The sequence below is a fragment of the Vanessa atalanta genome, chromosome 28 (assembly GCF_905147765.1).
Source record: "Vanessa atalanta chromosome 28, ilVanAtal1.2, whole genome shotgun sequence".
NCBI lineage: Eukaryota > Metazoa > Arthropoda > Insecta > Lepidoptera > Nymphalidae > Vanessa > Vanessa atalanta.
In genome coordinates this window covers 412,647-436,925 of record NC_061898.1, presented here as the reverse complement: position 1 = coordinate 436,925, position 24,279 = coordinate 412,647, and the positions used below count along the sequence as shown (strand labels likewise).

The following is a 24,279-nucleotide window of genomic DNA, read 5'->3' as shown; positions in this document are numbered from 1 at the left end:
ATTGTCCATTATAATAGTTATATCATACTAAATAGATGTAATAATTAAACTTCTTTGTTAGTAAATGTTTTAATTATAATAATTAATCGATACGGCGTTATAATTACATTTAGATGTTAAAAATTATTCGATTTTCAAATTTTTTAGGTATTATCGCAGTAAAAATATAAATATAATTGTGGTTAAGACAGTCGCGTCGTACGCAGCAAAACTCCAGGTTAAATTTTAAATGCTTATGGAAACATAAGTCAGGGTGGAAAATTATAGAAGCCTTGAGGCTCCCATGACGTGGCGTAGTTGTACGTTTTTATGGTGTATTTTTTTTTTTTATTTAAACAATACACTATAAAAGTACTACTGTTTGGCCGTAGAATATCTGATGAGTGGGTGGTATCAACCCAGATGGGCTTGTACAAAGAGGTTAATCAATAAATGAGTATTTCCCATTGCGTATATTATTTTGTAATCACTAATGTTTTTCCCAGTAAAATTTTTGATGTGTGTTTAATCGACTTCAGAAAAATATATTGCCTTTTCTTTTTTTATATTATTAAGAACCCAAGAACTCCATCATTTATGACAGGTTTTTTTTGGAATATTAAAAATACTCAAATTCAGTAGTTGTTTTTTATTACTCGTATACAAAATTAAATTAGATCTTTTATGAAAATCAAGGAATACAAAATCCAACTTTTGTCATCCATGTATACAATACACGGAATCATATGACTTATTTATGATAATTTTTAACGTGTACTTTCACTTTTAAAAGTTCATTAATCAGTTAATTTAAAGATACCATGTTATATAAATTTACACGAATAAACGGGTTCAGTGTTAAATGCTTCACTAAAAAAAATTGTATCGCTTAATATATTCATGAATTTTTATTTTTCAAATGTTTTAAATGAGAAAATGATTATTTTGTATAGAATAACACAGTTTTATATAGTAGTGTATTATCACTCGTGTATTCTTGGTCTTATTTAGTTACTATTTGAGATATTTTTAACTTTACAGTTTCATAAATTCATATCATTTGTAAAAAATACATCGGTAAAGAAGGCATATTATTCGATACAAGATCATATAGATGATAAAAAAGCGTGGAGTTGTGTAGACTTCCACGCAGGATATATTACATACAAACATATATAATTGTATCTAACTAACATGACTGTATTTTTAAATGTTGAAAAAGAGTAACTACTGAGTTTCTTGCCGGTTCTTCTCGGTAGAATCTACATTCCAAACCGAAGCATTACTTAATGTACTTCGTTTGTTAAATGACAATTCAAAAGTGCTTGAAAAAGTGATTTGTTTATTAATTGTAAAATTGTACTGAAACTATTTTAATATTTATTATTTTTGTAAATGTTACATAAAAATTTATTCGCCCTCCAATAGTTTTATACGATGATTTTAAAAAAAAACGGCGGCGGAGCGTCTGAAAAATCGGCGGGAATTTAGTAAGCGGTTTGATAAAATAATCGATTCGTTGTATGATGATTTAAAATGGGAGTTGTATTTAATTTTTTTTTTTGAAAACTATTCAGGATGTCGATAGCACTATCGATAGTTTCGTTTTGACTAATACTATCGATACTATCGAGTATAGTTTAGGTTTAAAGTAATGTTTTTTGCAATACTATCGATAGTATCAACAGTATTGGTCATGGGGAGCTATCGATAATATCGATAGTATTGACATGTGACAATACAACGTTGTTTATCTTCTTTCCTTCTTTGATTGGAACAGATTATACACTATAGAGGTACGCCGCGGAATCTAAAATAAGTATAAATCTGTTTCATATATTATCTTTCCGCAACTGACTGCTTCGATGTCAATATTTTGATTGATTTGTTACTAATATTTCTACATAAAAATAATAATATAATTATGTGAAAATCAAAGGAGATTTTGTATTGTAATCAATTTAGAGATATCGAATTTTTAAATGGGAAATCTGGTTAGTGAATTAATCATATTAAAAGTTAAATATTATTGGTTAATTTATGTGGCATCCCTTTTCCTTTAACCTATGTCTAACTCGCTTGGCGTTCCATTGATTTATTAAAGGAGGTTCTGAGATAAATCATAGTTAACGTTCGAGTCGCTCTGAAGACAAAAGGTCCAGTGTTTATCACAATAAGTGTGATATAAGTAGAATATTAGTACGATTTGACAGGAAAGACGGTTACCTTCAAAACTATCAGTGTTTTATCTAAATCGTACTTACGTTGTGTTCGTATTTAATCTTTGTATGGTGCGAAAGATAATTAAAACTTCACGGTGCAATAAACCCTTAGCGGTGAGATTGTGGTACCCACTCGGACGTCTACACAAAGCTCTTCGAATAAATGTTTTAATATTTGATTATAATCTGTTGACGTAAACCTCGAGATTCTAGGTTCAACCTCAGGTTGGGCTGATAAAAGTTATTGAGTTTTTCCGTCGAAAATTTCTGAGTAAGAACCCGAAATCTGGAAATTGGAATTGTGTGTACTCCCGCGCCTTGGTGCGCACGTAAAGCAGTTGATCCTGCGTCTTTTTTTTTATGTCAAAAGGTGGCAAACGAGCAGGAGGCTCACCTGATGGAAAGTGACTACCACCGCCCATGGACATCTGCAACACCGGGGCGCTTGCAGATGCGTTGCCGGCCTTTAAAGAACTGGCGTCTGAACTCTTTCCGGTCATGTTAGATTTGCCATCGGATTATGGAAGTGAGGGAATATAGAGTGCATCTGTATGTACGCACAAACTTAGGAACCTACATCACACATTTTGTTTCTTTTAAAATTAGATTAGTTGATATATTCCTAACATATACAATTAAAATTATAAGTTTTGTGTGTCCATTTATCAGTTAATAATGTATCAATAAAGTATGTAAACGAATGAGATAGGAAATTATTTTGTCAAATGTATCAATTCAGTTTAAATGAGATAGGATTATCTAATAGAATCCTTGTTTACCCTTTTTCAGAGGACCAGGCTGTTGAATAAAATTGTTCAAATTGTCATTAATTGTCGCACGTGATGCGTCTATTTGTGTTATGATAAGGGTTATATGCTCAAAACTTGTAGAAAACCTTCATAAGAATTTAGATTTCAATGAAAATTAGAAAGTTTTATAAAAAAATAATTAGTCATGCTTATAATTTCTAAATTCAGCCAGGCCAACAACGTGGTCCGCGCGCGCCCTTTGGTGGACAAGGAGGTGGTCCATTTGGTGGACAAGGAGGACCTTTCGGAGGTCCAGGTGGTGGTCCATTTGGAGGTCCAGGGGGTGGTCCTTTTGGAGGTCCAGGAGGAGGTCCGTTTGGAGGTCCAACAGGAGGTCCATTTGGAGGTCCAGGAGCCGGACCATATGGAGGTCCAGGGGGAGGTCCATTTGGTGGTCCAGGGGGTGGTCCATTTGGAGGTCAAGGTCCTACGGGCCCCGGAGGATATCCTGGCACTGGGCAAGGCCCACAAGATTCTGGCGGGTATCCCGGCGGGCCACCCGTCGCTAACGTATCTCCACCGCCATACGGACAGCAAAGTCCCGGAATGCCGGGAGAGGTAGTATTGATCATATTACCTAGTAAGTATATAGTCGGACAGTATAGTGGAAAAATGAACACCAGACGGTAGTTAGCAAAACATTGGATTGAATTAAAACGAGCCTGTGTATATCCTATTACTACTTTTGGGTAAAGGCCTCCTCTCGTAATAAGGAGAGAAGTGGTGCTTCAGTGTATTTGGGGTCATAATACACGACGTGCCTTCACTAAGCACGAGAAATTATAAAAATTAGATGTTCGCCTTGATTTGAAGTCACGCTCTTCCACATTATCCGTAACGTCTAAACTAACGTCCAAGGTAGATAGATATTCTGTATGGTTAAAGCTACGCCCCTGATGACGTTGAAAATGCTTCAGAGGGACGCAAATAAACTTCTTTCGAACAATAAAATAATTTTGCAAATCAAATTTTACGTATAAAGTCGGAGCTGTGCCCGAAACATTAATCAAAATATAAACAATAAAATTGCGAACTCGACTTGGAGGAATCCAACTTTGAAGTCGATTAAAAATATCGAGTGAACTGTGAGTCCACTAGTGGATTATTATCGATACCGGTACTCCCAAAGTGATGGTAAACCGGTAAATTGGTAACAGCAAAATTTATAATATATTAATCAGTGTTGTTGTAAAGTGTGATTGACGCAAATGTGTGATTTTATAATTCTTATCAGATATTTTTCATATCCAGTAGGGTTTTTACGAAACTACATTTTGTTTAACCGTAAAATATGTGAAAAAGGGGCGATAAATATATATGTATTATATAGTAGAATCGTCAAATAATTATATTTACATATAACTTTCGAATAATTTGTAACTTATTCCAATCGAAATTTTGATTTCTTACACTAGGTAGGGAAAATTAAACATTTTAGCAAAACTTCACAGTTGGTTTATATAAGGATTACTGAAGATAAAACTCTTGTTAAAAGTTTGATTGACTAGAATAATAGAATAATTCTTTCGCCTTGTAATTTTAGGCCACAGTTGCATCCGGCTACCAACAAGGCTATCCGCAAGGCTATCCCCCGGGGCAAGGATATCCTCCTCAAGGATATCCTCCACAAGGCTATCCTCCTCAAGGTTTTCCACCTCAAGGCTATCCTAGACAGGGATATCCAGGTAAGCAAAGGAACTGCTAATTTTTGGTAAATTCTTGAAAGTAATACCACAAAACAGCCACACTGTGGGTGTCTCTTCAAATTGCGCCCCAAATGCAAGTTTTCTCACGAAGATTTTCATGACCTAATGGAACACTACCACCCCACTGTCTCGACAAACAGTACTACTGCTTAACATGTCCGTTGATACTCAATCAGGCCGAACGACTTTATAACTATAGAAATTTATTTTGACGTTTATATGATGTCCTATTGATTTCAGCCATAAAGCTATGGGGGGTCCTGTGCAATCGGCTATTGTCCGTTAGATATTGTCAACGTGACCGAAAATGGTCTACAGGACAACAATTGATCGTTAAACAGAGACTAGCCAATTGCGGAGGAGATCTCACAGTTTCATACTGAGCACTCTCTTTGCTCACACTTTCATAATTCGATGGAACTGCAATCCAAAATGTCCGGAAATTGCTCAAACGCAAAACACTTTCCTAAGGAGGTTCAGGAGGATTAATACTGCCATCTCTCAAACTTCGGGCTGCGAATGGTTTCGGATTTTTAGGATTTTAAGTCTCATAAGTCATACCAACTGACGCATCCGCATAGGAATTTCAAAGATGGTTTTGAATTACAGGGCAACCTCCGGCACCTGGCATGGGTGAAATGGCGTGCTGCGGCACGTGCATGGCGTGCCTTACTTGTCTATTTTGTTCTTGTTGCCAGGTTATAAAATCATTTTTTTTTTAATAATGGGACTCTTGCAATCTATGCAAATATAAAAGCGAAATTAACTCTGTCTGTTTGTCTGCTTTCACGACCGAACCACTCAACTGAATGTGATGTAATTTGCTATGAAACAAGATTGAACCCCAAGGATATATAATATTTGTCAGTATGTCAGAAGACCCGAGAGAGCCGAGATGGCCCAGTGATTAGAACGCGTGCATCTTAACCGATGATTTCGGGTTCAAACCCAGGCAGGCACCACTGGAATTTCATGTGCTTAATTTGTGTTTATAATTCATCTCGTGCTCGGCGGTGAAGGAAAACATCGGGAGGAAACCTGCATGTGTCTAATTTCAACGAAATTCAGCCACATGTGTATTCCGCCAACCCGCATTGGAGCAGCGTGGTGGAATATGCTCCAAACCTTCTCCTCAAAGGGAGAGGAGGCCTTTATCCCAGTAGTGGGACATTTACGGGCTGCTTATGTTTTTGTTTTATGTATGTCAGAAGACTATATGAAGCCCATTACATAATAAAAAAAGAAGGAATAAGGAACACTGAATAATTAATAGCAGATTTCATCGCTAGCAACACTGTTGAACAATTCACAATTCAAAATATGAAACAGGAACAAAATTTACATCTTGGTGCATATATGTTCCTTATTTCTCATTGCCAAACCATCACAGGACCTTTTTACGAGAGATAAACTCCTCATTGATATGGTACAAAGCTGTGGCAACACATCAATGAGTTACGCAAACAATTAGGTTATGTTTTTGACATTCTCGCACACCAGATATTAAAACGCTGTGATTGGTTAAAAATTGTAGCTTATCCCTCGTTGTGTTTTGGTTTCTGTGCTATTTTTCATAATACCTCAATTTCTTCATTGTGTAATTGGCTTTAGAGTAGGTAATGATCAGTATAGCACGTGGCAATGACGTCATCACGAAAAATGATTCTCCTTAATAATAGTCCAAGAGCCAGAGATCGGCAGACTTACGGTATAGTAGCAAGCTCCATATTACTGGCAGGTATACTGCTTCACCTGCTGTTGGTGAAATGGAGGTTCACTATTCCCATCGAGGGTTCCTTTGAGCGTGCCATGGAGTCGAAAAGCATAAAAATTGACTTTCAAAACGTGATCGCAGCAAGTCTGCCCTTTTGATATCTTAAAATATGTAAAAAAATATATAGAAAACTTCAATGGCAGACACTTACTCCGGTTCCTTCTATATTTTTTATAATTTCAAAGCTACTTAAATTTGACAAAAATTTAAGTTATTTCAGTAAGGCTGAAATTTATTTATATTATTATATACATATATTTACAAAGGCAGACACATAGGTCGGTTCTAGTTTAATATCACATTGAGTAGAACTTAATTTGGTTATAATGTCACTTTAATTTTAAGTACATCACTTTTCTGTTTGTCTTCAAGGCTTTAATGGGAGCAGCAATGGGAAACGAGGGGCCTGGCGTGGGAGAAGACGGCGGTCCTGCAGGTACCGCAAATGTTTCATCACCTGCACAACTAGGAAGCCATACAAGTCTCTCGTGATGATGGCAACATTGTGGCAGTGTTACATTCAATAAAGCTTTAAAATTGATTCGATTTAAATGTGAAATGATTACGTCATAATAGATATTTATATTTGGAAAATATCTATTTAATTTTAATCATCTGCCTGATTTGTTTTCTGAATTGTTTTAAAAGAATTGAAAGACAATGACAGTGTTTAAAATTATATTTTAAACAGTTAAAAGCAAAATAACAAACATTCTTTAAAATTATATAATAGACAGAAAATTATTTATAGATGTTATCCTTCTTAGTTCATTGATTTATGTTTTTTTTTTATTAAATTAAAGTTTTATCAATTTTTCCCTAATTATTATTAGACCTTATAGATGTTTAAGGGGCTATAATTTGACTTTAGATTATGGTGTCGTTTATAAGATTTGTATCATATTAAATAGAAATTAATATTATACAATAAATAAAATATTAATGTTAAAATAATGGCAAAAGGAATTTGTATAGTTTTGTAAATATTTATAAAATAACATTTGATTAAAAAAATATGATATTATTTGCAGTTGTTTTTTTTTTAACTTATTATTTATAGTATTTAAAGTAAACAAACATTATATACAATAGTTTATTATTGATTTTTTATTGTATTAGGCAGACTGGCAAGTCCACCGTCTGGTGTTAACTGGACAACTATAACCTACAGCTATTGACATTGTGAGATATATTAAAAATCCCTTAAAATAAGCTATTTGATTAGTTTTTAAAATCCCTTTTATATTATTTAGTAGAGGTTAAGGAACCCAGTAAAAGTTTTTTTTTAATTCTGGTACATATTTGCTAAAAAATATCAAATAAAAAATTCCATATTTAAATAGCGCGCGAAAACGCTACTTTGACAATATGGCGCTGCAATGAGGTCGGTGACGTCACTTTCCTGTATTGTAATCTGTGGCACATATAATCCACATACAGTAGGCAAACGAGGTTAACAAGCAAGTGACGTCATCATAAGCCCGACCAATCAGGAGCATTTTGTGTCGCTCGTTCTTTTTTTAAATTAATTCATAACTTCACCAGGTTGATTATGTTACTAGATGCTTAAAACTATACAGCAATTATAACGTAGTCATACACGTCGGAGTCTATTGCAATGATGTCAGTATATTTTATAATTACATTTTAGATTGAATAATAAATACAAAACTATTGCAATTTGATAAGGCTATATTTCCACGGACAGATTCTATACTGGGCTTTAATTTTACAGGAAAGCAATATCAACTCATGACTAGAAAATATATAATATATCTCGAGAAAAATAATTATCCACGTTAATTAATATTAATGTTTTTTAAAAATGTATTACCACGTGTAGGTCTGCCGTAGTATAATTGAACCAAGTAGGTTTTATTATTATTGGCTGCAAGCCTTTTTGTTATGACAGAATAATAAAAAGAAGAACTAAGAAATTCAAATTCAGATATAACTACAACATCATTTGTTCCGGCAACACACAATTTTCCATCTACCATGGGCAAAATTTTTAAGTAAACTAAATAAAATATCAAAATTTTCCAAGTAATAGAAACTATATTCAAAATCATTGCAACAAATTTAAAATAATAATGGCGCTTGTATTACGGAAAGCGGTTTTAACGAAGAATGTATCCTTATTGAAATGTATCAAGGGGCGTCAGTTGGCTACCACAAATAACAAGAAGCACGCCGCACCTATATGTAAGTAATCTCATGCCCATTTATTCACATAATAATTATTAAAAAAAAAAACCTTTTTTACAATTTTAATTAGACTAAATTTTTTAGACTTCTAGACTGGAATCTTAAATCGCCATTAGTGTTAAAGGTTTTCTAGTCATCTTTATTGTGAAACTGCTAATATTTAAATTTTGATATAAATTGCTTAAATCGAAATTAATTTTATTTGTACGGTAATGTTCAATTCGATCGTTATAAAAAGCGGCCCCTTATAACGTATAATTTGGAATATCTGAAATTTATACATTTTGAAACATGGCTTAAAAAATATTTGAAAATCGTTTTTTTTTGACATATGACTAAACCGGTTTTTTAACCGGTCATTAAAATATTCGTTTTTGTAAGCGTTAATTTGTAAGGTTTTCGCTGGTGTCGCGTCTGTGTTATTTCGGAGAACGGTGGCCGCTGCCGAAGGACTTCCATCTATAATACTCGACTCGACCCTCGTTCTTCGAATAGCACTGATCACCACCAGCTTTCCATCGCCGAGTATTATATGTATGGATGTTCTTTGCAGTGGCCCACCGTAGCGCGGTGTTCGGCTCCGTTGAGGCTCGTCTAACCTGTTGCGGTGACTATTACCCACAAATTCGCGGCTATGCTGAGAAAAAGAAAGAAGGTAGCAATGAACCAAAGTGCGCCTGCCCTTGTGGTCCATGTGGGCCTTGCGGGCCTTGCGGACCTTGTGGACCTTGTGGGCCTTGTGGACCGTGCCGCTGTCCCTGTCCACCCTGTGGACCTTGTGGACCCTGTGGGCCGTGTGGACCTTGCGGACCTTGCGGACCTTGCGGACCTTGTGGACCATGTGGTCCCTGTGGACCCTGCGGCCCATGTGGCCCTTGTCGATGCCCAGGACCTTGTGGACCCTGTGGCCCTTGCGGACCGTGTGGACCTTGTGGACCTTGTGGCCCCTGTGGACCTTGTGGACCTTGTGGCCCATGTGGACCATGCCCTTGTCCATGTCCACCCAAATGCCCGCCACCAAAGAAGTGCGAAGCCGCCGGTATTTGTCCAATGTGTGGAGCCCAACCCTTAGCAGCAGCAGTAGCTGCAGCAGCAGCACAAGGCACGCCGCCACAGGAAGGAAACATGAATACACCTAATGCATCTCCAAGGGCTCCTTTGAAGGAGAAAAAACCTCGTATGGTTTCAAATCCTATAAAAATAGTACCATGACGTTTGAATTTCTTTTTTTGCATTTTTTGTATGAATAAATGTTTAAAATATATGTTACTTTACAATTCATTTTTGTCTAATTTGACTTGGAATATTTACTTTTAATCTACACTCTTGTAAGAGTAACCTGACAGGAGAAAACGAAGTTTTATTTGAAATAACTTACAAGACTAAAGTGTTTCTACGTGTTAGCGAGTAACCCTAGCCTCCACTATCAGGGCCGTAGCGTAAGTTTAGGGGGGCTTGGGGCACACGTAAGACATATCTGAACGTAGACTTGAATTAAATTATTTGAATGGGTTTGATTAATTGCAGGATTAGCAGCGCTGCAAACCATACGATCTGCTTAATTTAATAAAGTTATAGATTCTTTCGCATTATCGTCTATTTTTAACTTAGACTTAACTTAGCTGGGGCCCCCTTTAAGCCATGGGGCCCTGGGCTGAAGCCCTGTGTTATGTCATAGGATGTTATAATTAATTATATCACATTGCATATAACGATTATAATCGAAACTATTTATTTTTTATTATTATTTACTTATAAAATTATTGTTGTAGTTGTTTAATAATTTGATATATTATTATTGATATTTTATTGATATTTTATTTGGCATACTATTTAAGACTAGCGCAAATACATAACTATTTCTTTTTTAAAAAAAAGATTGATCTGTCACGAGAAATAATGAGATGATTGCGAGTTATATATTAAATTTGTTGGGGAATTATTATCAAGCTTGAATTTATTTCATCATCCTGATCTAAAATCCTGAACTAAAATTACATACGCGAATAGCTCGCGACTTAGATTATCCACAATATATTATCATTTCTTCTTACAATTTCATTATAGGTTATACAAATCCAGCACTCAATAAAACATTCAGAATGTACATTTTTCAGTCACGACCGTGCAACAACGAGGTTTCACAAGCAAATCGTTGTCTCCGGTGCTTAAGAACATACGAAGATCGAAGCTTCCTTCTTTGCAAAACAACAAACGAATCACGCCTAATTTAGGACTATCGTCTTCTTGTCCAAGCATTGTGAGGCAGAGAAAGATGGCCGCACCCATTAGTCTTGTCAGACGTTTTAGTTCTACGGCTTATTCAATGTTTACGAGAAGGGACACGACTGATATTCCACGAGTGATGAGTAATGTGACATTAAAGAAATATTCCTCTAAGCCCTGTGCTGCTCCTTGCCCTCCGTGCGGGCCGTGTTGTAAAAAGGGTTGCTGTCTCCCTCCCCCATGCAACACACCACCTCAATGTATCCAATACATGACAGGCTATTATTACTATCCATATGGAACATGGTTTTGTGGTCCATACCATGTAGCTGGTGCTTGTTTGCCCGTCGGCGCCAAATGTCCTTGTCCCAAATGTTGTGCTGCATGTGTGTGTACGTTGCCAAAAACAGACAAAGCTGATAAAACAATGGATAAATATAAAGTGACAAGTGCCGAAGCCCTGCCCGCAGAACCGTCTTGGGAAATTTTAGCTAAGACACAGGAAAAGAAAGGAGAATCTCAATTGAGAAATAAAGAAAGCGATAAAAATGAACCAGATTTTACGAAGAAAATGTTGCCTCCTGTTCTAGCTTCGATATTACATCCTTTTTCAAGGAGTAAAGTTATGAGACCCGGAGCAGAAACTTCATACCCAATGTACTATCCTAAAACAAAGTCGAACTCGTATCACACCAAAGTTGATCCAATGGATTCAATGTATCGTAATAAATCGACTCATCACAAACAGAAAATCGATAGAAAACTCTTTGATGAAGCAAGTTATAATGTGAGAAATCCAGTCGAAAGAAATATCTCAAGCAGGGAGAAGAAAGGAAAACGATTTGATAAATTGAGATTGTATAATCATTCCACTGTACCCAAGTATTTGAAGGCCAATCGTAAACCGCGAGTCGAACCAGATTTTGAGCAATATGATTTATGACATTCCTATTAATTAAATACTGTAACTTATATCCAACTTAACATAATCATAGCCATTAACCACATGCATGTTTGAATTATAAATTTATGAAACAAAATAAACACTTGAAATTACCTACTTAGTTTTATTGAATTTGTTATTGGTTGATGGTCCCTTTACGAAAGTCTTAAGATATACATTAATTATAATAGTTCAATCATCCTTTCAGTACACAATGTAATGAAGAGGAGTTTGACAAAGCGAGTACAGAAAGCTGCCATTTCAGTGACTAAGCCCAAGGACATTGAACTGCAAAGAGAAATAATCAAATTTGACAAAATCACCAAGTGTGCATCATGCCCAAGTTTTGTACAGGCAAGAAAGGAACAGTCCATAGCATCCAATTTACGGAAAACTGCCTCAGTACTGTGTCTCAGGAAATGCCAATCACTGCAAACATTTTTACCAAACTTAATGCGAATAAATAACATTCAAAACAGAGCAGCTTCAACGAATCCAACAGAAAAGTCTGCCGACGCAGCTAAGGCTTTGAATAGCGTCTGTGCCTGCCCTGCCGCCTGTTCATGTCTTCCACCACCATGTAACACACCTGCCAAGTGTCTACAATACATGACAGGTTATTACTACTATCCTTACGGCACTTGGTTTTGTGGTCCATATCACGTATCCACAGGTTCATGTCCTGTTTCGGGTCCAGTTAAACCAGGCGGACCGTGTGGACCGATAGTACCATGCCCCGGTGATCCATGTGGTCCAATATGCTGTACCTGTAAACCACTTAGCTGCTGTGGCGTATGTGGTGTAGATGGATCTCTTCCGACTGACAACAGTAACGCACATAGTAATTGGCAGTTTGGATATGCCAACATGTACAGCCCATACACCCAAACCCCATTCAATCCTTATGCAGAATATAATTCTTACAGTTCCTATAACTCGTATATGCCATATGGATATTACAATAGTTTTAATGGGGCCACTCCCAACTTTGGACCGTGTATCAACGTCCCAATCGTGCCTGTTCCGATTGCAAATCAAGAGGCAGAATCGCATCAGCCAATCACACAACAGGCCACAACACCAGCTCCGAAAAGTGCAATCAGTTGGCCTTTATCTAAAGCTAATATTAATCAAGACACAAAAGTATCAGCATATAAAACCCCTGTAGTCAACCCTCCTGTTAATCCTTCAACGAATCATCCAATGACCCCTCCAATGAGCCCTCCAGTAAACCCTTCCGCCAACCCTCCGTATACAACAAATCCTACTTCAAAGACAACTTACCCACCATCGAACTTGAATTCGAAACCAAATTTATCCAAAGGCAATCCTTACATGAAACCTAGAATCAATGCGCGCACTTTACAGCCATCTAATTCAATTGGTATTTGTTATTTTTCTACTAAATTTATAAGAAAATATCATAAGAATGGAAAAGTATCACTTAATATAATACCAAGTGATATTAAAACGAAAAAATCTTCAAATCTAAACAGATCAGTCGGAAAAGATTCAAGTGTCGTAAGGAATAAATCTATTAACTATTGGAGTCTTCTTGGCAATGAAAAGGATTCGAAAAAATCTTGAATTTGGAAATATTTTATAACTCAAACCGCCTCCAACAACTCATATTCTTTCAATATTTAATTGGTTTTAAATTTCATTTCTTACTAAGCAACTGTAAGCAACTAATGTATTAAATAAATAAAATATATAAGTTATTGTTTTTATTTAATATTTTAAGTTATTGAGACACCATTTTTTAAAACTTATAAAAAATTGCATGTATGTGCGTTTGACAGATTACTTGAATTTGTTATATTACTTAACAAAGCAAAGGATCGACATAAGTGTTTAGTAGTCGAAGTACTTAGTGCTAGTTTAGGGGTCATAATATTAATGTGATGTTGGACTTATTGACACAAGTTCACGGATTATTTCAATTAAATTCTTAGTTTAATGGCTTTTAGTTGCGCCACAGGGCACAGATTAGGGATTATTTGTCTTAACTGGTCAACTTATCATCAAAAATTTTGCTTGTACCTTCTCATAGGTATCAGAACAGGACGAGGTACAACATAATGTTACAATAAAAAATATTTTTTTGTTTTCAAGAATAAATTGAGCAACTTTAGCATGATCCTTGAACTAACAATATTTCTATTCGAGTTTAAGCTTGAAATTTTCGAACGTAGTAGTTCTCACCTTATTATGACATTACTTCTTATAAAACAATTTAATATAGGTATAGGAAATGGTATGGTATCTAACTAAATGGGACATTATTATTCTCGATACTAAAGTTTCTTATTTACTTATTATATAGGGTTATTAAACATTTGGAATTGTACATATAAATTATTTTTTTATTTCTAATTGTTTTATATGGTTTCTTAAATTCAATTTAATTTAGCATACAATATAGCAACATATTTTACATTCTTGAATAATACAAACAAAAACATGAGAACCGGGTTTTTCTAAAATCGATTTTTGCTCTATTGTTTTTTGTGTCAATCACTAGCGAAGCTACCGGCCGCCATTTTGGGAACAATGTTGTTCCGCCATTGCAAAATGTGGTTGTAGTGTTTGCCAAAAACATATAATTTAGGCATGCGGACATAAGTTTTTGTGAATATTCAGTGATAATTATTAAAAATGGAAGACGAATATATGAATACACAGGACTCGGGTATGAACGATGTTATTAATCGCAGTAGTGAAGGAAACGATAGTATAAGTGAGACATCCAAAGATTTCGTTGATCCAGCTAATTATGATGATAGTTTTGAAGATGAAGACGGCGGTAACAGTTTTCGAGGCGGTCGAGGTGGTCGAGGAAATTTTAGGTAAGATTTTTCTCTACTTTTCACATTCTAAACAATGTAACGTTCGAACAAATTGCTCATTTCCCTATTATGTTAAGATTTATTCTATAATAATTTAAATTGTAGTGGAATTTAAGGAGATTTGCTTAGGATCTAGATTGAATAATATTTTATTAATAATATTAAACCGATAATCCCAATTGCATGCAGAAACAATCGTAGACTTATATCTCAATGCATTTATTGATTTACCAAAAAGCCAGCCACTTTAAATCGTGTTTAATGAATATGACAAATTACGTTTTTATTTTAAATAATGAAACTCGTAAAACAAATAATTATTTCATACCTTGAAGCTATTAATAAATTTTGATTGCTTAATTATTATAATTAATTGTAATCGCTGTGTCGTGTATACTACATGTAAATTGTATAAAAATATATCATAATTTACATAAGTTTAACTTATGAGGAATCTAAATAATAAAAATAGCGCAACAAATGGAAACAGGCATAACATTCGCGGCATTTCTCTGTTGTAATTACAATTGTCCGAGCAAGACATTAACAAGCTCCCTTATTACCGCAGCGAAAATCAGACGAGTCATTTCTTGTTGCTTTTTCTGTACCATTTATCCCAAGGACTGCTTATATGATACGCAGATATGAATGACTGATGTATATTTAAAGGTTTATTACTTGTTTTGTATTTGTATGGATCTATTCAGTCATGATGGTGCATCTCTTCGTCTTAAATTATTATATATTTGTATAAGTGAGATATGCTCGTGCTCACAAAGATGTCTTAGTGTGTGTGAAGGGACTAAGAAATGACAAGAAAATACTTGTATTATTATATTTGTTAAGCTTAATTTATTGAAAAAGAATTCATCATAGAGGGTGTGCTTTGGCGAGTTAATAGATCTTTACTAGTATTTATTATGCGCTTTATTGACTGGATCGTGATATTTTACAAAATGTATTGCTTGGTTCATGATTGTGTTATATAAACTAAAATTTCTTTAATAGTTATATAAACTCGCAGTAATTAAACTAGGAACATCAATACTGGCTTGCAAATTTTGATTAATTGTTTAATAATAATATTTGTTCTTTTAAAAGAAGCATTTTCGTTTGAAACTTGACCGTAATGAATTGTTTATAAAATATAAGATATATTGATTTGCAAAAATTAGGATTAGTTGGATGATATTCAGTAGAACCTCGATTATCCGATCACAGAGTTATCCTAATAGTGATGCATTGCAGTCATAAATCAATTAAGAATTGAAGATTTTATAAATAAGATAATATATTCATAGCAATAGACTTTATTTAGGTGTTTTGTATATAGGTATATATATATTAGTGTCAAAATTTTATAGATTGTACTAATTTTATGTGAAAAGGTGTTGTTTTTGTTTGATCTTGTTCCAAAAGATCCACACTTTGATTATCTGAACTCAGTCTCGGTCCCAGTTAGTTCGGATAATCGAATTTCTACTGTACTGTGTGATTTACCAACAGGAAGCCCAAAGAAATACCAAAAATGTTTGACGTAATGAGTGTTATCACTGCCTGTATGTAAACTATGAATGTTTTATCATATTTATTATTAATGTATTGTATGTACACATGTGTTAATTGTAGATTTTTGCTCTCTATATAAACTTTGACAATGATCTCACACTCCTATGCGATATACTTAAAAAAGGGATACCCTTTACAGAAAAATATATAGATAATAAAATACGACTATATATTCCGAGGCTTGTCAAAGACCCATCTTGTTAATCCATTTTTAACCATGTTGATATAACATTGTATTTACCATAGCAACAGTCCATAATAAATCTATAAACATATCGATTTGCTTCTTTATTACATTTGAAGGCAGAGGGTTTATATTTAATTATGATTGTTGAAACAAAACTAGCTTGGCGACATTATTTCTTTTTCTTTATCTCTACTGAATTACACTAATATTAGGAAACGGTGAAATTTGTTTGATTGTATGTTAAGAGAATCTCCTAAAGTAATTTACTTGGTGGTAGGGCTTTGTGCAAGCCCGTCTGGGTAGGTACCACCCAATCATCAGATATTCTACCGCCAAATAATAGTACACTGTATTGTTGTGTTCCGGTTAGAAGGGTGAGTGAGCCAGTGTAATCACAGACACAAGGGACATAACATCTTAGTTCCCAAGGTTGGTGGCGCATGTAAGGAATGGTTAATATTTCTTACAGCGCCTTTGTCGGTCTTTGTTTGAGCGGTGGTGACCACTTACCATCAGGTGGCCAATATGCGCGTCTGCCAACCAATGCCAAAAAAAAATGTTTTAATTCTAAAATTTTCACTGTTAGACAGCTACCAACATCAAATTTTCTTTATTAATAAACTGCTTTGAAGTTGGGGCGGGTAATCAATAGATCCTTTTTCAATCTCTATTATCAATATAGTCTGTTATTATGAATATTATATCGCCGTATATTATAATTGTACAGTTTACTGTGTCTTAAATCCATGCAGGATGTGCCTCTAATAAGTTATTTATGTGTATTTATCAAGTAAGCAACATTATACACAAATATCCTGCCAAAAATCTAATAGAAATTGTATATGTGTGGATATGATTGTAATATTGACTAGATACGAGTTCCGTGTAAGCCTGCCTGGGTAGGTAACACCCAATCAGCCACTTAGTATTGAGAAGTTTCGGCTTGAAGGGTGAGTGAGCTAGTGTAACTACAGGTCCAAGTCGCATAATATAGCTCCCTAGGTTGGAAGTATATTGACAATGTAAGGAATGTTCAGTATTTTTTTGGATTACTTTTTACAGATGATGACATTGATGTTAAGAAAGTATATAGCTAGTACTTGTTGCCTCCCAAGCCAGATATATTATATATAATTGTATTTAATTGACATAACTCTTTATTTAAAAAGTTGGAAACAAGTAACTACTGAGGTTAACTAGATTCGGACCCGGTGGTAGCTTAACGTTTAATACAGTTCTATAATGGCACTTCAAAAGTGCTTGTAGAAGCCTACTTGAATGAAGTATGTTTTGATTTGGATAATGGAAATATTCTTGTGTCATTTCTCATGGTATTTAAAAGAGTAACTAACTTTATTGTTGTTTTCCTATAGGGGACGCGGCCGTGGTCCACCTCCAGGATGGATGAACGGCCCTCCACCACCGATGCGTTTTCGTGGCAGAGGTTACGGCCCTGGTGGTCCACCAATGAGAGGTCGAGGCTTTTTCCGAGGCCGCGGTGGTCCTCGCTTTGGACCTAACAATGGACCGAATTTTGATAACAACTGGGGCCCTATGGGTCCTCCTCCTCCGGGTATGATGGGTGGTCCGCCACCGTTCGGACCTCCGCCCGGCATGATGCCACCTGGAGGTCCTATGGGACCCCCGCCGAATATGATGGGCCAGCCTCCACCATTTGGACCACCGGGAATGCCACCACCAAATATGGTAAGCTTTATATTTCATAATGTTCAATATGAATGTGTGTATGAATATGACGCTGATAAAAGCTAGTAAAACTATTGGATCAGTCTGAATCATGGTGATTTGATTAAACCAGGTATATGTTTACTGAACTAAAATAATAAACTTAATAAAAATTATAATAATATTTAAAGAGAGACAATTTTGTAAAGATATTTTCATCAAAAGTAAAAAAAATATACAATATAATTTTAAATGTATGTTTGTGTTTACACAACAGCCGGCGCCAGAACTCTGGGTTGAGACTAAGTCAGAGGAGGGGAAATCGTACTACTACCACGCGAGGACTCGTGAGACGACGTGGACCAGGCCACAAGAGGGACCTACCTGTAAGGTCATCACGCAGGCTGAGATGGAGTCGATGGCTGTTACAGGTAAATACTACTCCCAATGTAAGATGTGTCAAAACGAGTGTACGTTTAAACGGGGAAGCATTAGATGTTTTAGAATCAACAGAGTTCCTTGGTATGACAATAGACTCTAAGCTCCAATGGGGCCCCCATATAAATAAATTGGCGAATAGACTTAGCTCTGCAGCCTATGCGGTAAAAAAAATTAGACTTTTGACTGATGTGGATACGGCACGCCTTGTGTACTTCAGTTATTTCCATAGTATAATGTCGTATGGCATCCTACTCTGGGGTAATGCAGCTGACATTAATACTATTTTTGTACTGCAGAAGAGGGCTATTCGTGCAATTTATAACCTGGTCCCAAAAGATTCGTTAAGAGGTAAATTTAAAGAAATTAAAATAATGACTGTCGCTTCTCAATTTGTTTTTGATAATGTTATGTATATACGCAAAAACATAAATGATTTTCCCAGAAATTGTGACGTACATTCTATTAACACTAGGAACAAGAATAAACTTGTTACTCCAAGTACCCGATTACACAGGGTTAGTAACTCTTTTTTGGGGCAATGTGTACGTTTTTACAACAGGATCCCAGAAAACGTTCAAAATTATTCAATTATAAAATTCAAAAGAGTCGTTAAAGAGCGTTTGTGTGCTAAAGGATATTACAACACTAATGACTTTTTAGTTGACTGCACACCTTGGGAATGAAATGATCGCCTCCAGGCTGTTTCAAACAACTAAAATATACTTATCATTGTACCTACATGGAAAATGGTTAAAAAAATGAAAAAAAAATATATCCCGCTGAGTTTCTTTCGCCGGTTCTTCTCAGGTCCGAGGTGCTAAATTCCGAACCGTTGGTAGATTTTTGACAATCAATAAGCAAGTGCAAACACTTCTATATTGAATAAAGATTTTTGACTTTGACTTGACTTTGAAATATTACTTTGCACACATTGTTGATCAAATTGAGCATTAAACAGTCTCTCATTGTAGCTACCAAACAAATGGAATTAAATGTCATTATGTCAGAAGTTACTTAGAATATTGAATTACTATTTTTTTAACAGGTCAAATGCCAGGTATGGGAGGTCAGTCGATGCCAATGAACGGACCGATGGGCGGTCCACCGATGGGCGGACCCCCCATGGGTATGATGAACGGTATGATGGGCATGATGCCGCCCGGCGTGGGTCCGGCACCGGGGGCCGTCCCGCCCTTCATGACTCAACCTCCTCCATGGGTTAAAGACAGTAAGTGCTTCATATACTCTTCTATAGCCTATTCCAATCGAAGTAGGAATAAAGACAAACAAACCTTAGATTTACGTATTTCATGCGACTTGCTAATAACTCAGCATGTTGTGCTCTACTGAGAGTTTATGATTAATATATCTTTATCTATAATACAACATCATTGCACCTAACTACTTATTTCCACTTTAATTTTACCTTCAAAATTTCGCCAACAGTTTCGTCGACGTTCGGAACGCGATTTTTTCGCAAATCCATAGTGAATATCATAGATTAATCAAGCTCTCGACCAATGATGTCGCGTCAATTTGCTGTCAAATGATTATGTGATTATTATAGAATATTATTATTAACTGTTATCGTCCAAGATAATTGAATAAGTAGCTAACCTAAGCTAATAACTACTAGAACTGTAAATGACAACATTGTGAGGAAATCTTCCGTATGTGTGTCTTGTGTCTATCAACCCACAGAAACAGTGTGGTAACATCAGTTGCAAACTTACTCTTCGAGAAGAGAGGATCGTGTAGGATGTTTAAAGAAACATATTCTTAAAGTAAATTAATTACGATTTCAGACAACAACCAAATGTCCACCCCAAAAGACAAACAGGACAGCTCCCCAGAAGACGAGGCACCTCCCGGGGACTCTGCTCCCTCGCAGTCCCCCGCTCAGACCCCTACACAGCCACCAGGTAAGCTTCAATATGAGACGCGATAGTAGTTTGGTCATTGTTTTTAATATTAAAGTTACTTTCTGAGTAGTTTATTCTTGATAAAAAATGTAGTTAAAAAAATAAATCACAATATTTGTTTAAATAAGTGCGTGTGTGTGCTCGTAGGCGGCGCGTGGGGCGGCTGGGGCTGGGCGCCGCCGCTCGTGGCGCAGCCGCCCGGCCTGGCCGCCGCCGCCGTGCCCGACAAGGGTGAGCGCCCCAATGCAACCACTTATAACACTAACTTAGCTATTTCGAAATTAATCAATGGCCTGCCCCCTTATATATATTATATGCCAATAGGAAAAGGAGTAAAGATACACACATGTGCCATACATTTACATATTACATAAATTAATGAATGAATGAATGAATGATGGCACTATAAACAGTTCTTGATTTATATATCTTTATTTTTAACACAACACTATTTCACTTGACTACATATATCGACTCTCGATGACGACTTTTGTGGACATTTAAAAAGTATCTAGTATTTTTTTCACGATAATTGCCACGGATTATGCAAGATCTTGATCGATTCAAGGTCAAAGTTAGTTTTTACTGTTGCTGTGATTGAAGACTTTTAACCTTCATGACTGTGTGAGATAATGTTTACAATACGCCCAACTATGTAATATAAATTGTGTATTTAACAATCTAAATGTTTTTTCCAGGCGCAGCCACACAGCTACCGCAAATGGGCGCTCCGTTGGCCGGCAGCGAAGCACCCTCCGAGCAACCTGCAGCGCCGCCCAAGAAGGAGGAAACTGTGAGGATCTTATATTTGGGCATTATTAAAAAAAAATACTTATAAATACTCTTTTGTTAAGTTTACTGAACGTATGGATGTTTCAATTACACAAAGAGTATATCTCATTTATAGTTAATTGTTGCACATGTATTTGCACACACACTTGTGCACTATTATAAGTCCTGCATAGTGAGCTAGTGTCCCTTGGATTGTTGGGAATCAGTTAGGAGAATATCAAACAGACATCATCATGACCAGGATACTGAATATAACTGGATCCGTCCAATAAAAATTAGTAGAAAAGATAAGTCTTTATTATACACAAAATATATGAAAGGAAAGATAAGTTAATTTATTAGACTCTGGGTGTACAAAGGCGACATTATTGCTACGAGCAATCTCTTACAGATAACTTTTAACTGAGGAAAACATCGGTAAAGGATCCGAGTAATGCAATCGCTATAGGTACATATAAATATTTCTTAGTAGGCAACTCGGTTTCTGCAATTTGAAGAATCAAATATAGAAGTTGTAATTGATTGTCAAATTAAACACTAGTCCACCACTAGTCAGACGGATATCATCACCCACGTGTACCGCAGGCGGTGCCGGCGTCGCTGCAGGCGCTGGCGGCGGAGTGGAGCTCGCACCGCGCGCCCGACGGCCGCCCCTACTACTACCACGCCGCCACGCAGCACAGCGTGTGGGAGAAGCCGCCGCCGCTGCGGGACCTGGAGGGTGAGTGCATCCCGACCGCCCAGCTGGACGGTGGCCGTGTCTTCTACCTCTTAAATAATATTATTAATATCAAAGCAAATTCATTTACTCAATGTAGAATTATTGGCAAACTAAACACTACCACCGGTTTGAAAAGAAAGAATCTCAGTGGGGTTTTTGTCAGTATTTTATTATTATTCAATATCAAAAAGAAAAAACAAGAAGGCGATTGTTTCATTCGCAAGGTGTAATTTACAAGATTATAATTATAGATGATAAAAAAGCTGGAGTGCAGCATGGAGATAATGCTTGTTGATATATAATTACATACATATATAATTGTATTTAACAAACAGGACTGTAATTTTAGATGTTCAAAAAGAGTAACTACTAAGTTTCTTGCCGGTTCTTCTTGGTAGAATCTACATTCCGAACCGTTGGTAGCTTCACTTAATATAGTTTGTTAAATGACGATTCAAACGTGCTTTTAAAAGCCTACTTGAATAAAGTATTTTGATTTGATTTGATTTGAATCATGAACCCGCAAATTTTATAATAACCCTTCACTTCGAACACATACATTCTTAAATATATTTTTTTTAATTTGGCCGACACCATTTCGAATATCAGCATTACTGTCGTTACATGTTCTGACTTGTTTGTCTGTTACAGAGTTGCAAGCTAAGATAGCCATCGAGAAGGCGGACAAGTCTGAGAAGAAGACGGACAGGATAGATCTCGACGACAGTAAGATTGAAGGTAATGGCTTTCGTTTACTTTGAGCGCGAGCTGTTGCTTTTTTTTAAAATTATTCCTCCATTATGATCCGACCAACTGGAATTAAGTGTGTAGTGTGTATAAGTATTTTATAAATACGTACTTAATACATGATAAAATATCTTCAAAGATTTTTATTTTCTGCTTAAAAATCTAGAAAATATATTAAATATTTTTTAGGGAAATAACAAATATGTATTATTGTTTTAAAATGTAATAAGTGAGCTTCGAATTTCTCAGTTAATGCGAGAACAATGAATTTGTATTTTTATTTTTTTTTTCCTTATAATACCTCCAATAAATAAATATCTCCGATACATTCTACTATCGACTTTGCGAAATCGGAATGTTTATACAATGATTTGATTCTCAGACAGACTGAGTTATTTTCTCAATATATTTTCCATAATGTTCACATAGATTGTCACCGTTTGAATTGAAACAATACTAGTGTGGCTACACATTCTGTATGGTACGCTCCTCCTAGTGATAGACGTGGACGCGCACGCGGAGGCGCAGGCGGCGGCCGAGGCGGCGGCGGAGCGCGAGCGCGCCGACCGCGAGCGCGAGGAGCTGGAGCGCCGCGAGCGGGACCGCGCCGAGCGCGAGCGCGCCGAGCGGGAGCGCGCCGAGAAGGAGAAGGCCAAGACCGACAAGAGCCGCCCCGTCTCCAGCACGCCCATCTCCGGCACGCCCTGGTGAGTCGAGCTACGCTTATTAGATTCAATTAATTTATTCAATTTAAAGTTACCGCAGTTCCGGAGTATATTTTGGTCCTTCGAGCCGGATTCGGGTTGGCTACGGTTATATGTTGAGTATACACATTACTTGAATAAATAATAATGTCGCGCCGCAGGTGCGTGGTGTGGACGGGCGACGGTCGCGTGTTCTTCTACAACCCGACGGCGCGCCTGTCGGTGTGGGAGCGGCCGGCGCAGCTGGCGGGCCGGCCGGACGTCGACCAGGCCGTGTCGCAGCCGCCGCACGGGAAGGAAGCCGCGGTGAGTGGCCCGGGATCGACTCCAAACTTGTGCATTCCATTTTGAGTCCTTGCTTGGAGTTCAAGCTTAGTTCTTGCTACAGTTTATCAAATTCGATTCAGTGGTTTGGCCATGAAAGAGCAACAGACAGAGAGAGTTAATTTCTTATTTATAATATTAGTATAGATGTTATTGTTTAAGTGATAGAGTTTCAAAATTTAAACGTAACGTACTCATGGATTTATGCAATTTTCTTGTGTGTTATCAAAAATGTTTTTATTTAGGCCAAAGAGAAAGTAGCGACGACGACGCCGTCGAAGAACGCAAACGGAGAGCTAAAGAGGAACGCAGAGTCCGAATCCTCAGACTCTGAAGCTGAACCCGCCAAGAAAGCCAAACCAGAAGAGAGTGAGTACACCAGCTTCAAATTTTTTATAATTATATTTCACTTCGGCGATGTTCACTTGTGTGCCAATTGAAAATAAAAAATAATAAAAAACAATACGATC

General features: G+C 36.4%; 2 protein-coding genes across 9 annotated transcripts in view; both read left to right on the top strand.

Annotated features, from left to right (window-relative positions):
- The first annotated feature begins 8,460 nt into the window (after positions 1-8,460).
- LOC125074727 (keratin-associated protein 5-2-like) lies at positions 8,461-13,590 on the top strand. Of its 5 annotated transcripts, none has more exons than XM_047686141.1 (3): positions 8,461-8,695; positions 12,076-12,483; positions 12,541-13,590. In XM_047686141.1, exons 1-3 carry the CDS (start codon positions 8,584-8,586, stop codon positions 13,452-13,454), a joined length of 1,434 nt encoding a protein of 477 aa, XP_047542097.1. In that variant the 5' UTR covers positions 8,461-8,583; the 3' UTR covers positions 13,455-13,590. The 5 variants fall into 5 exon arrangements, with proteins under 5 accessions (XP_047542097.1, XP_047542100.1, XP_047542096.1 ...); XM_047686144.1 differs by having other exon boundaries at positions 12,076-12,694; positions 12,910-13,103; XM_047686140.1 differs by having other exon boundaries at positions 12,076-13,590.
- An 815-nt stretch (positions 13,591-14,405) lies between these two features.
- Positions 14,406-24,279, top strand: part of LOC125074674 (transcription elongation regulator 1) — a 29,774-nt gene continuing 19,900 nt past the window's right edge. For 2 of the 4 annotated variants that reach the window (XM_047686051.1, XM_047686054.1), the window contains exons 1-12: positions 14,406-14,716; positions 17,846-18,179; positions 18,436-18,589; positions 19,645-19,827; positions 20,405-20,521; positions 20,669-20,752; positions 21,220-21,314; positions 21,899-22,034; positions 22,686-22,772; positions 23,278-23,488; positions 23,647-23,791; positions 24,055-24,178. In XM_047686051.1, coding sequence (XP_047542007.1) covers positions 14,526-14,716; positions 17,846-18,179; positions 18,436-18,589; positions 19,645-19,827; positions 20,405-20,521; positions 20,669-20,752; positions 21,220-21,314; positions 21,899-22,034; positions 22,686-22,772; positions 23,278-23,488; positions 23,647-23,791; positions 24,055-24,178 — 1,861 coding nt within the window. In that variant the 5' untranslated portion in view covers positions 14,406-14,525. The remainder of the gene's footprint in view (positions 14,717-17,845; positions 18,180-18,435; positions 18,590-19,644; positions 19,828-20,404; positions 20,522-20,668; positions 20,753-21,219; positions 21,315-21,898; positions 22,035-22,685; positions 22,773-23,277; positions 23,489-23,646; positions 23,792-24,054; positions 24,179-24,279) is intronic. The other 2 variants (XM_047686052.1, XM_047686053.1) reach the window with 2 other exon arrangements.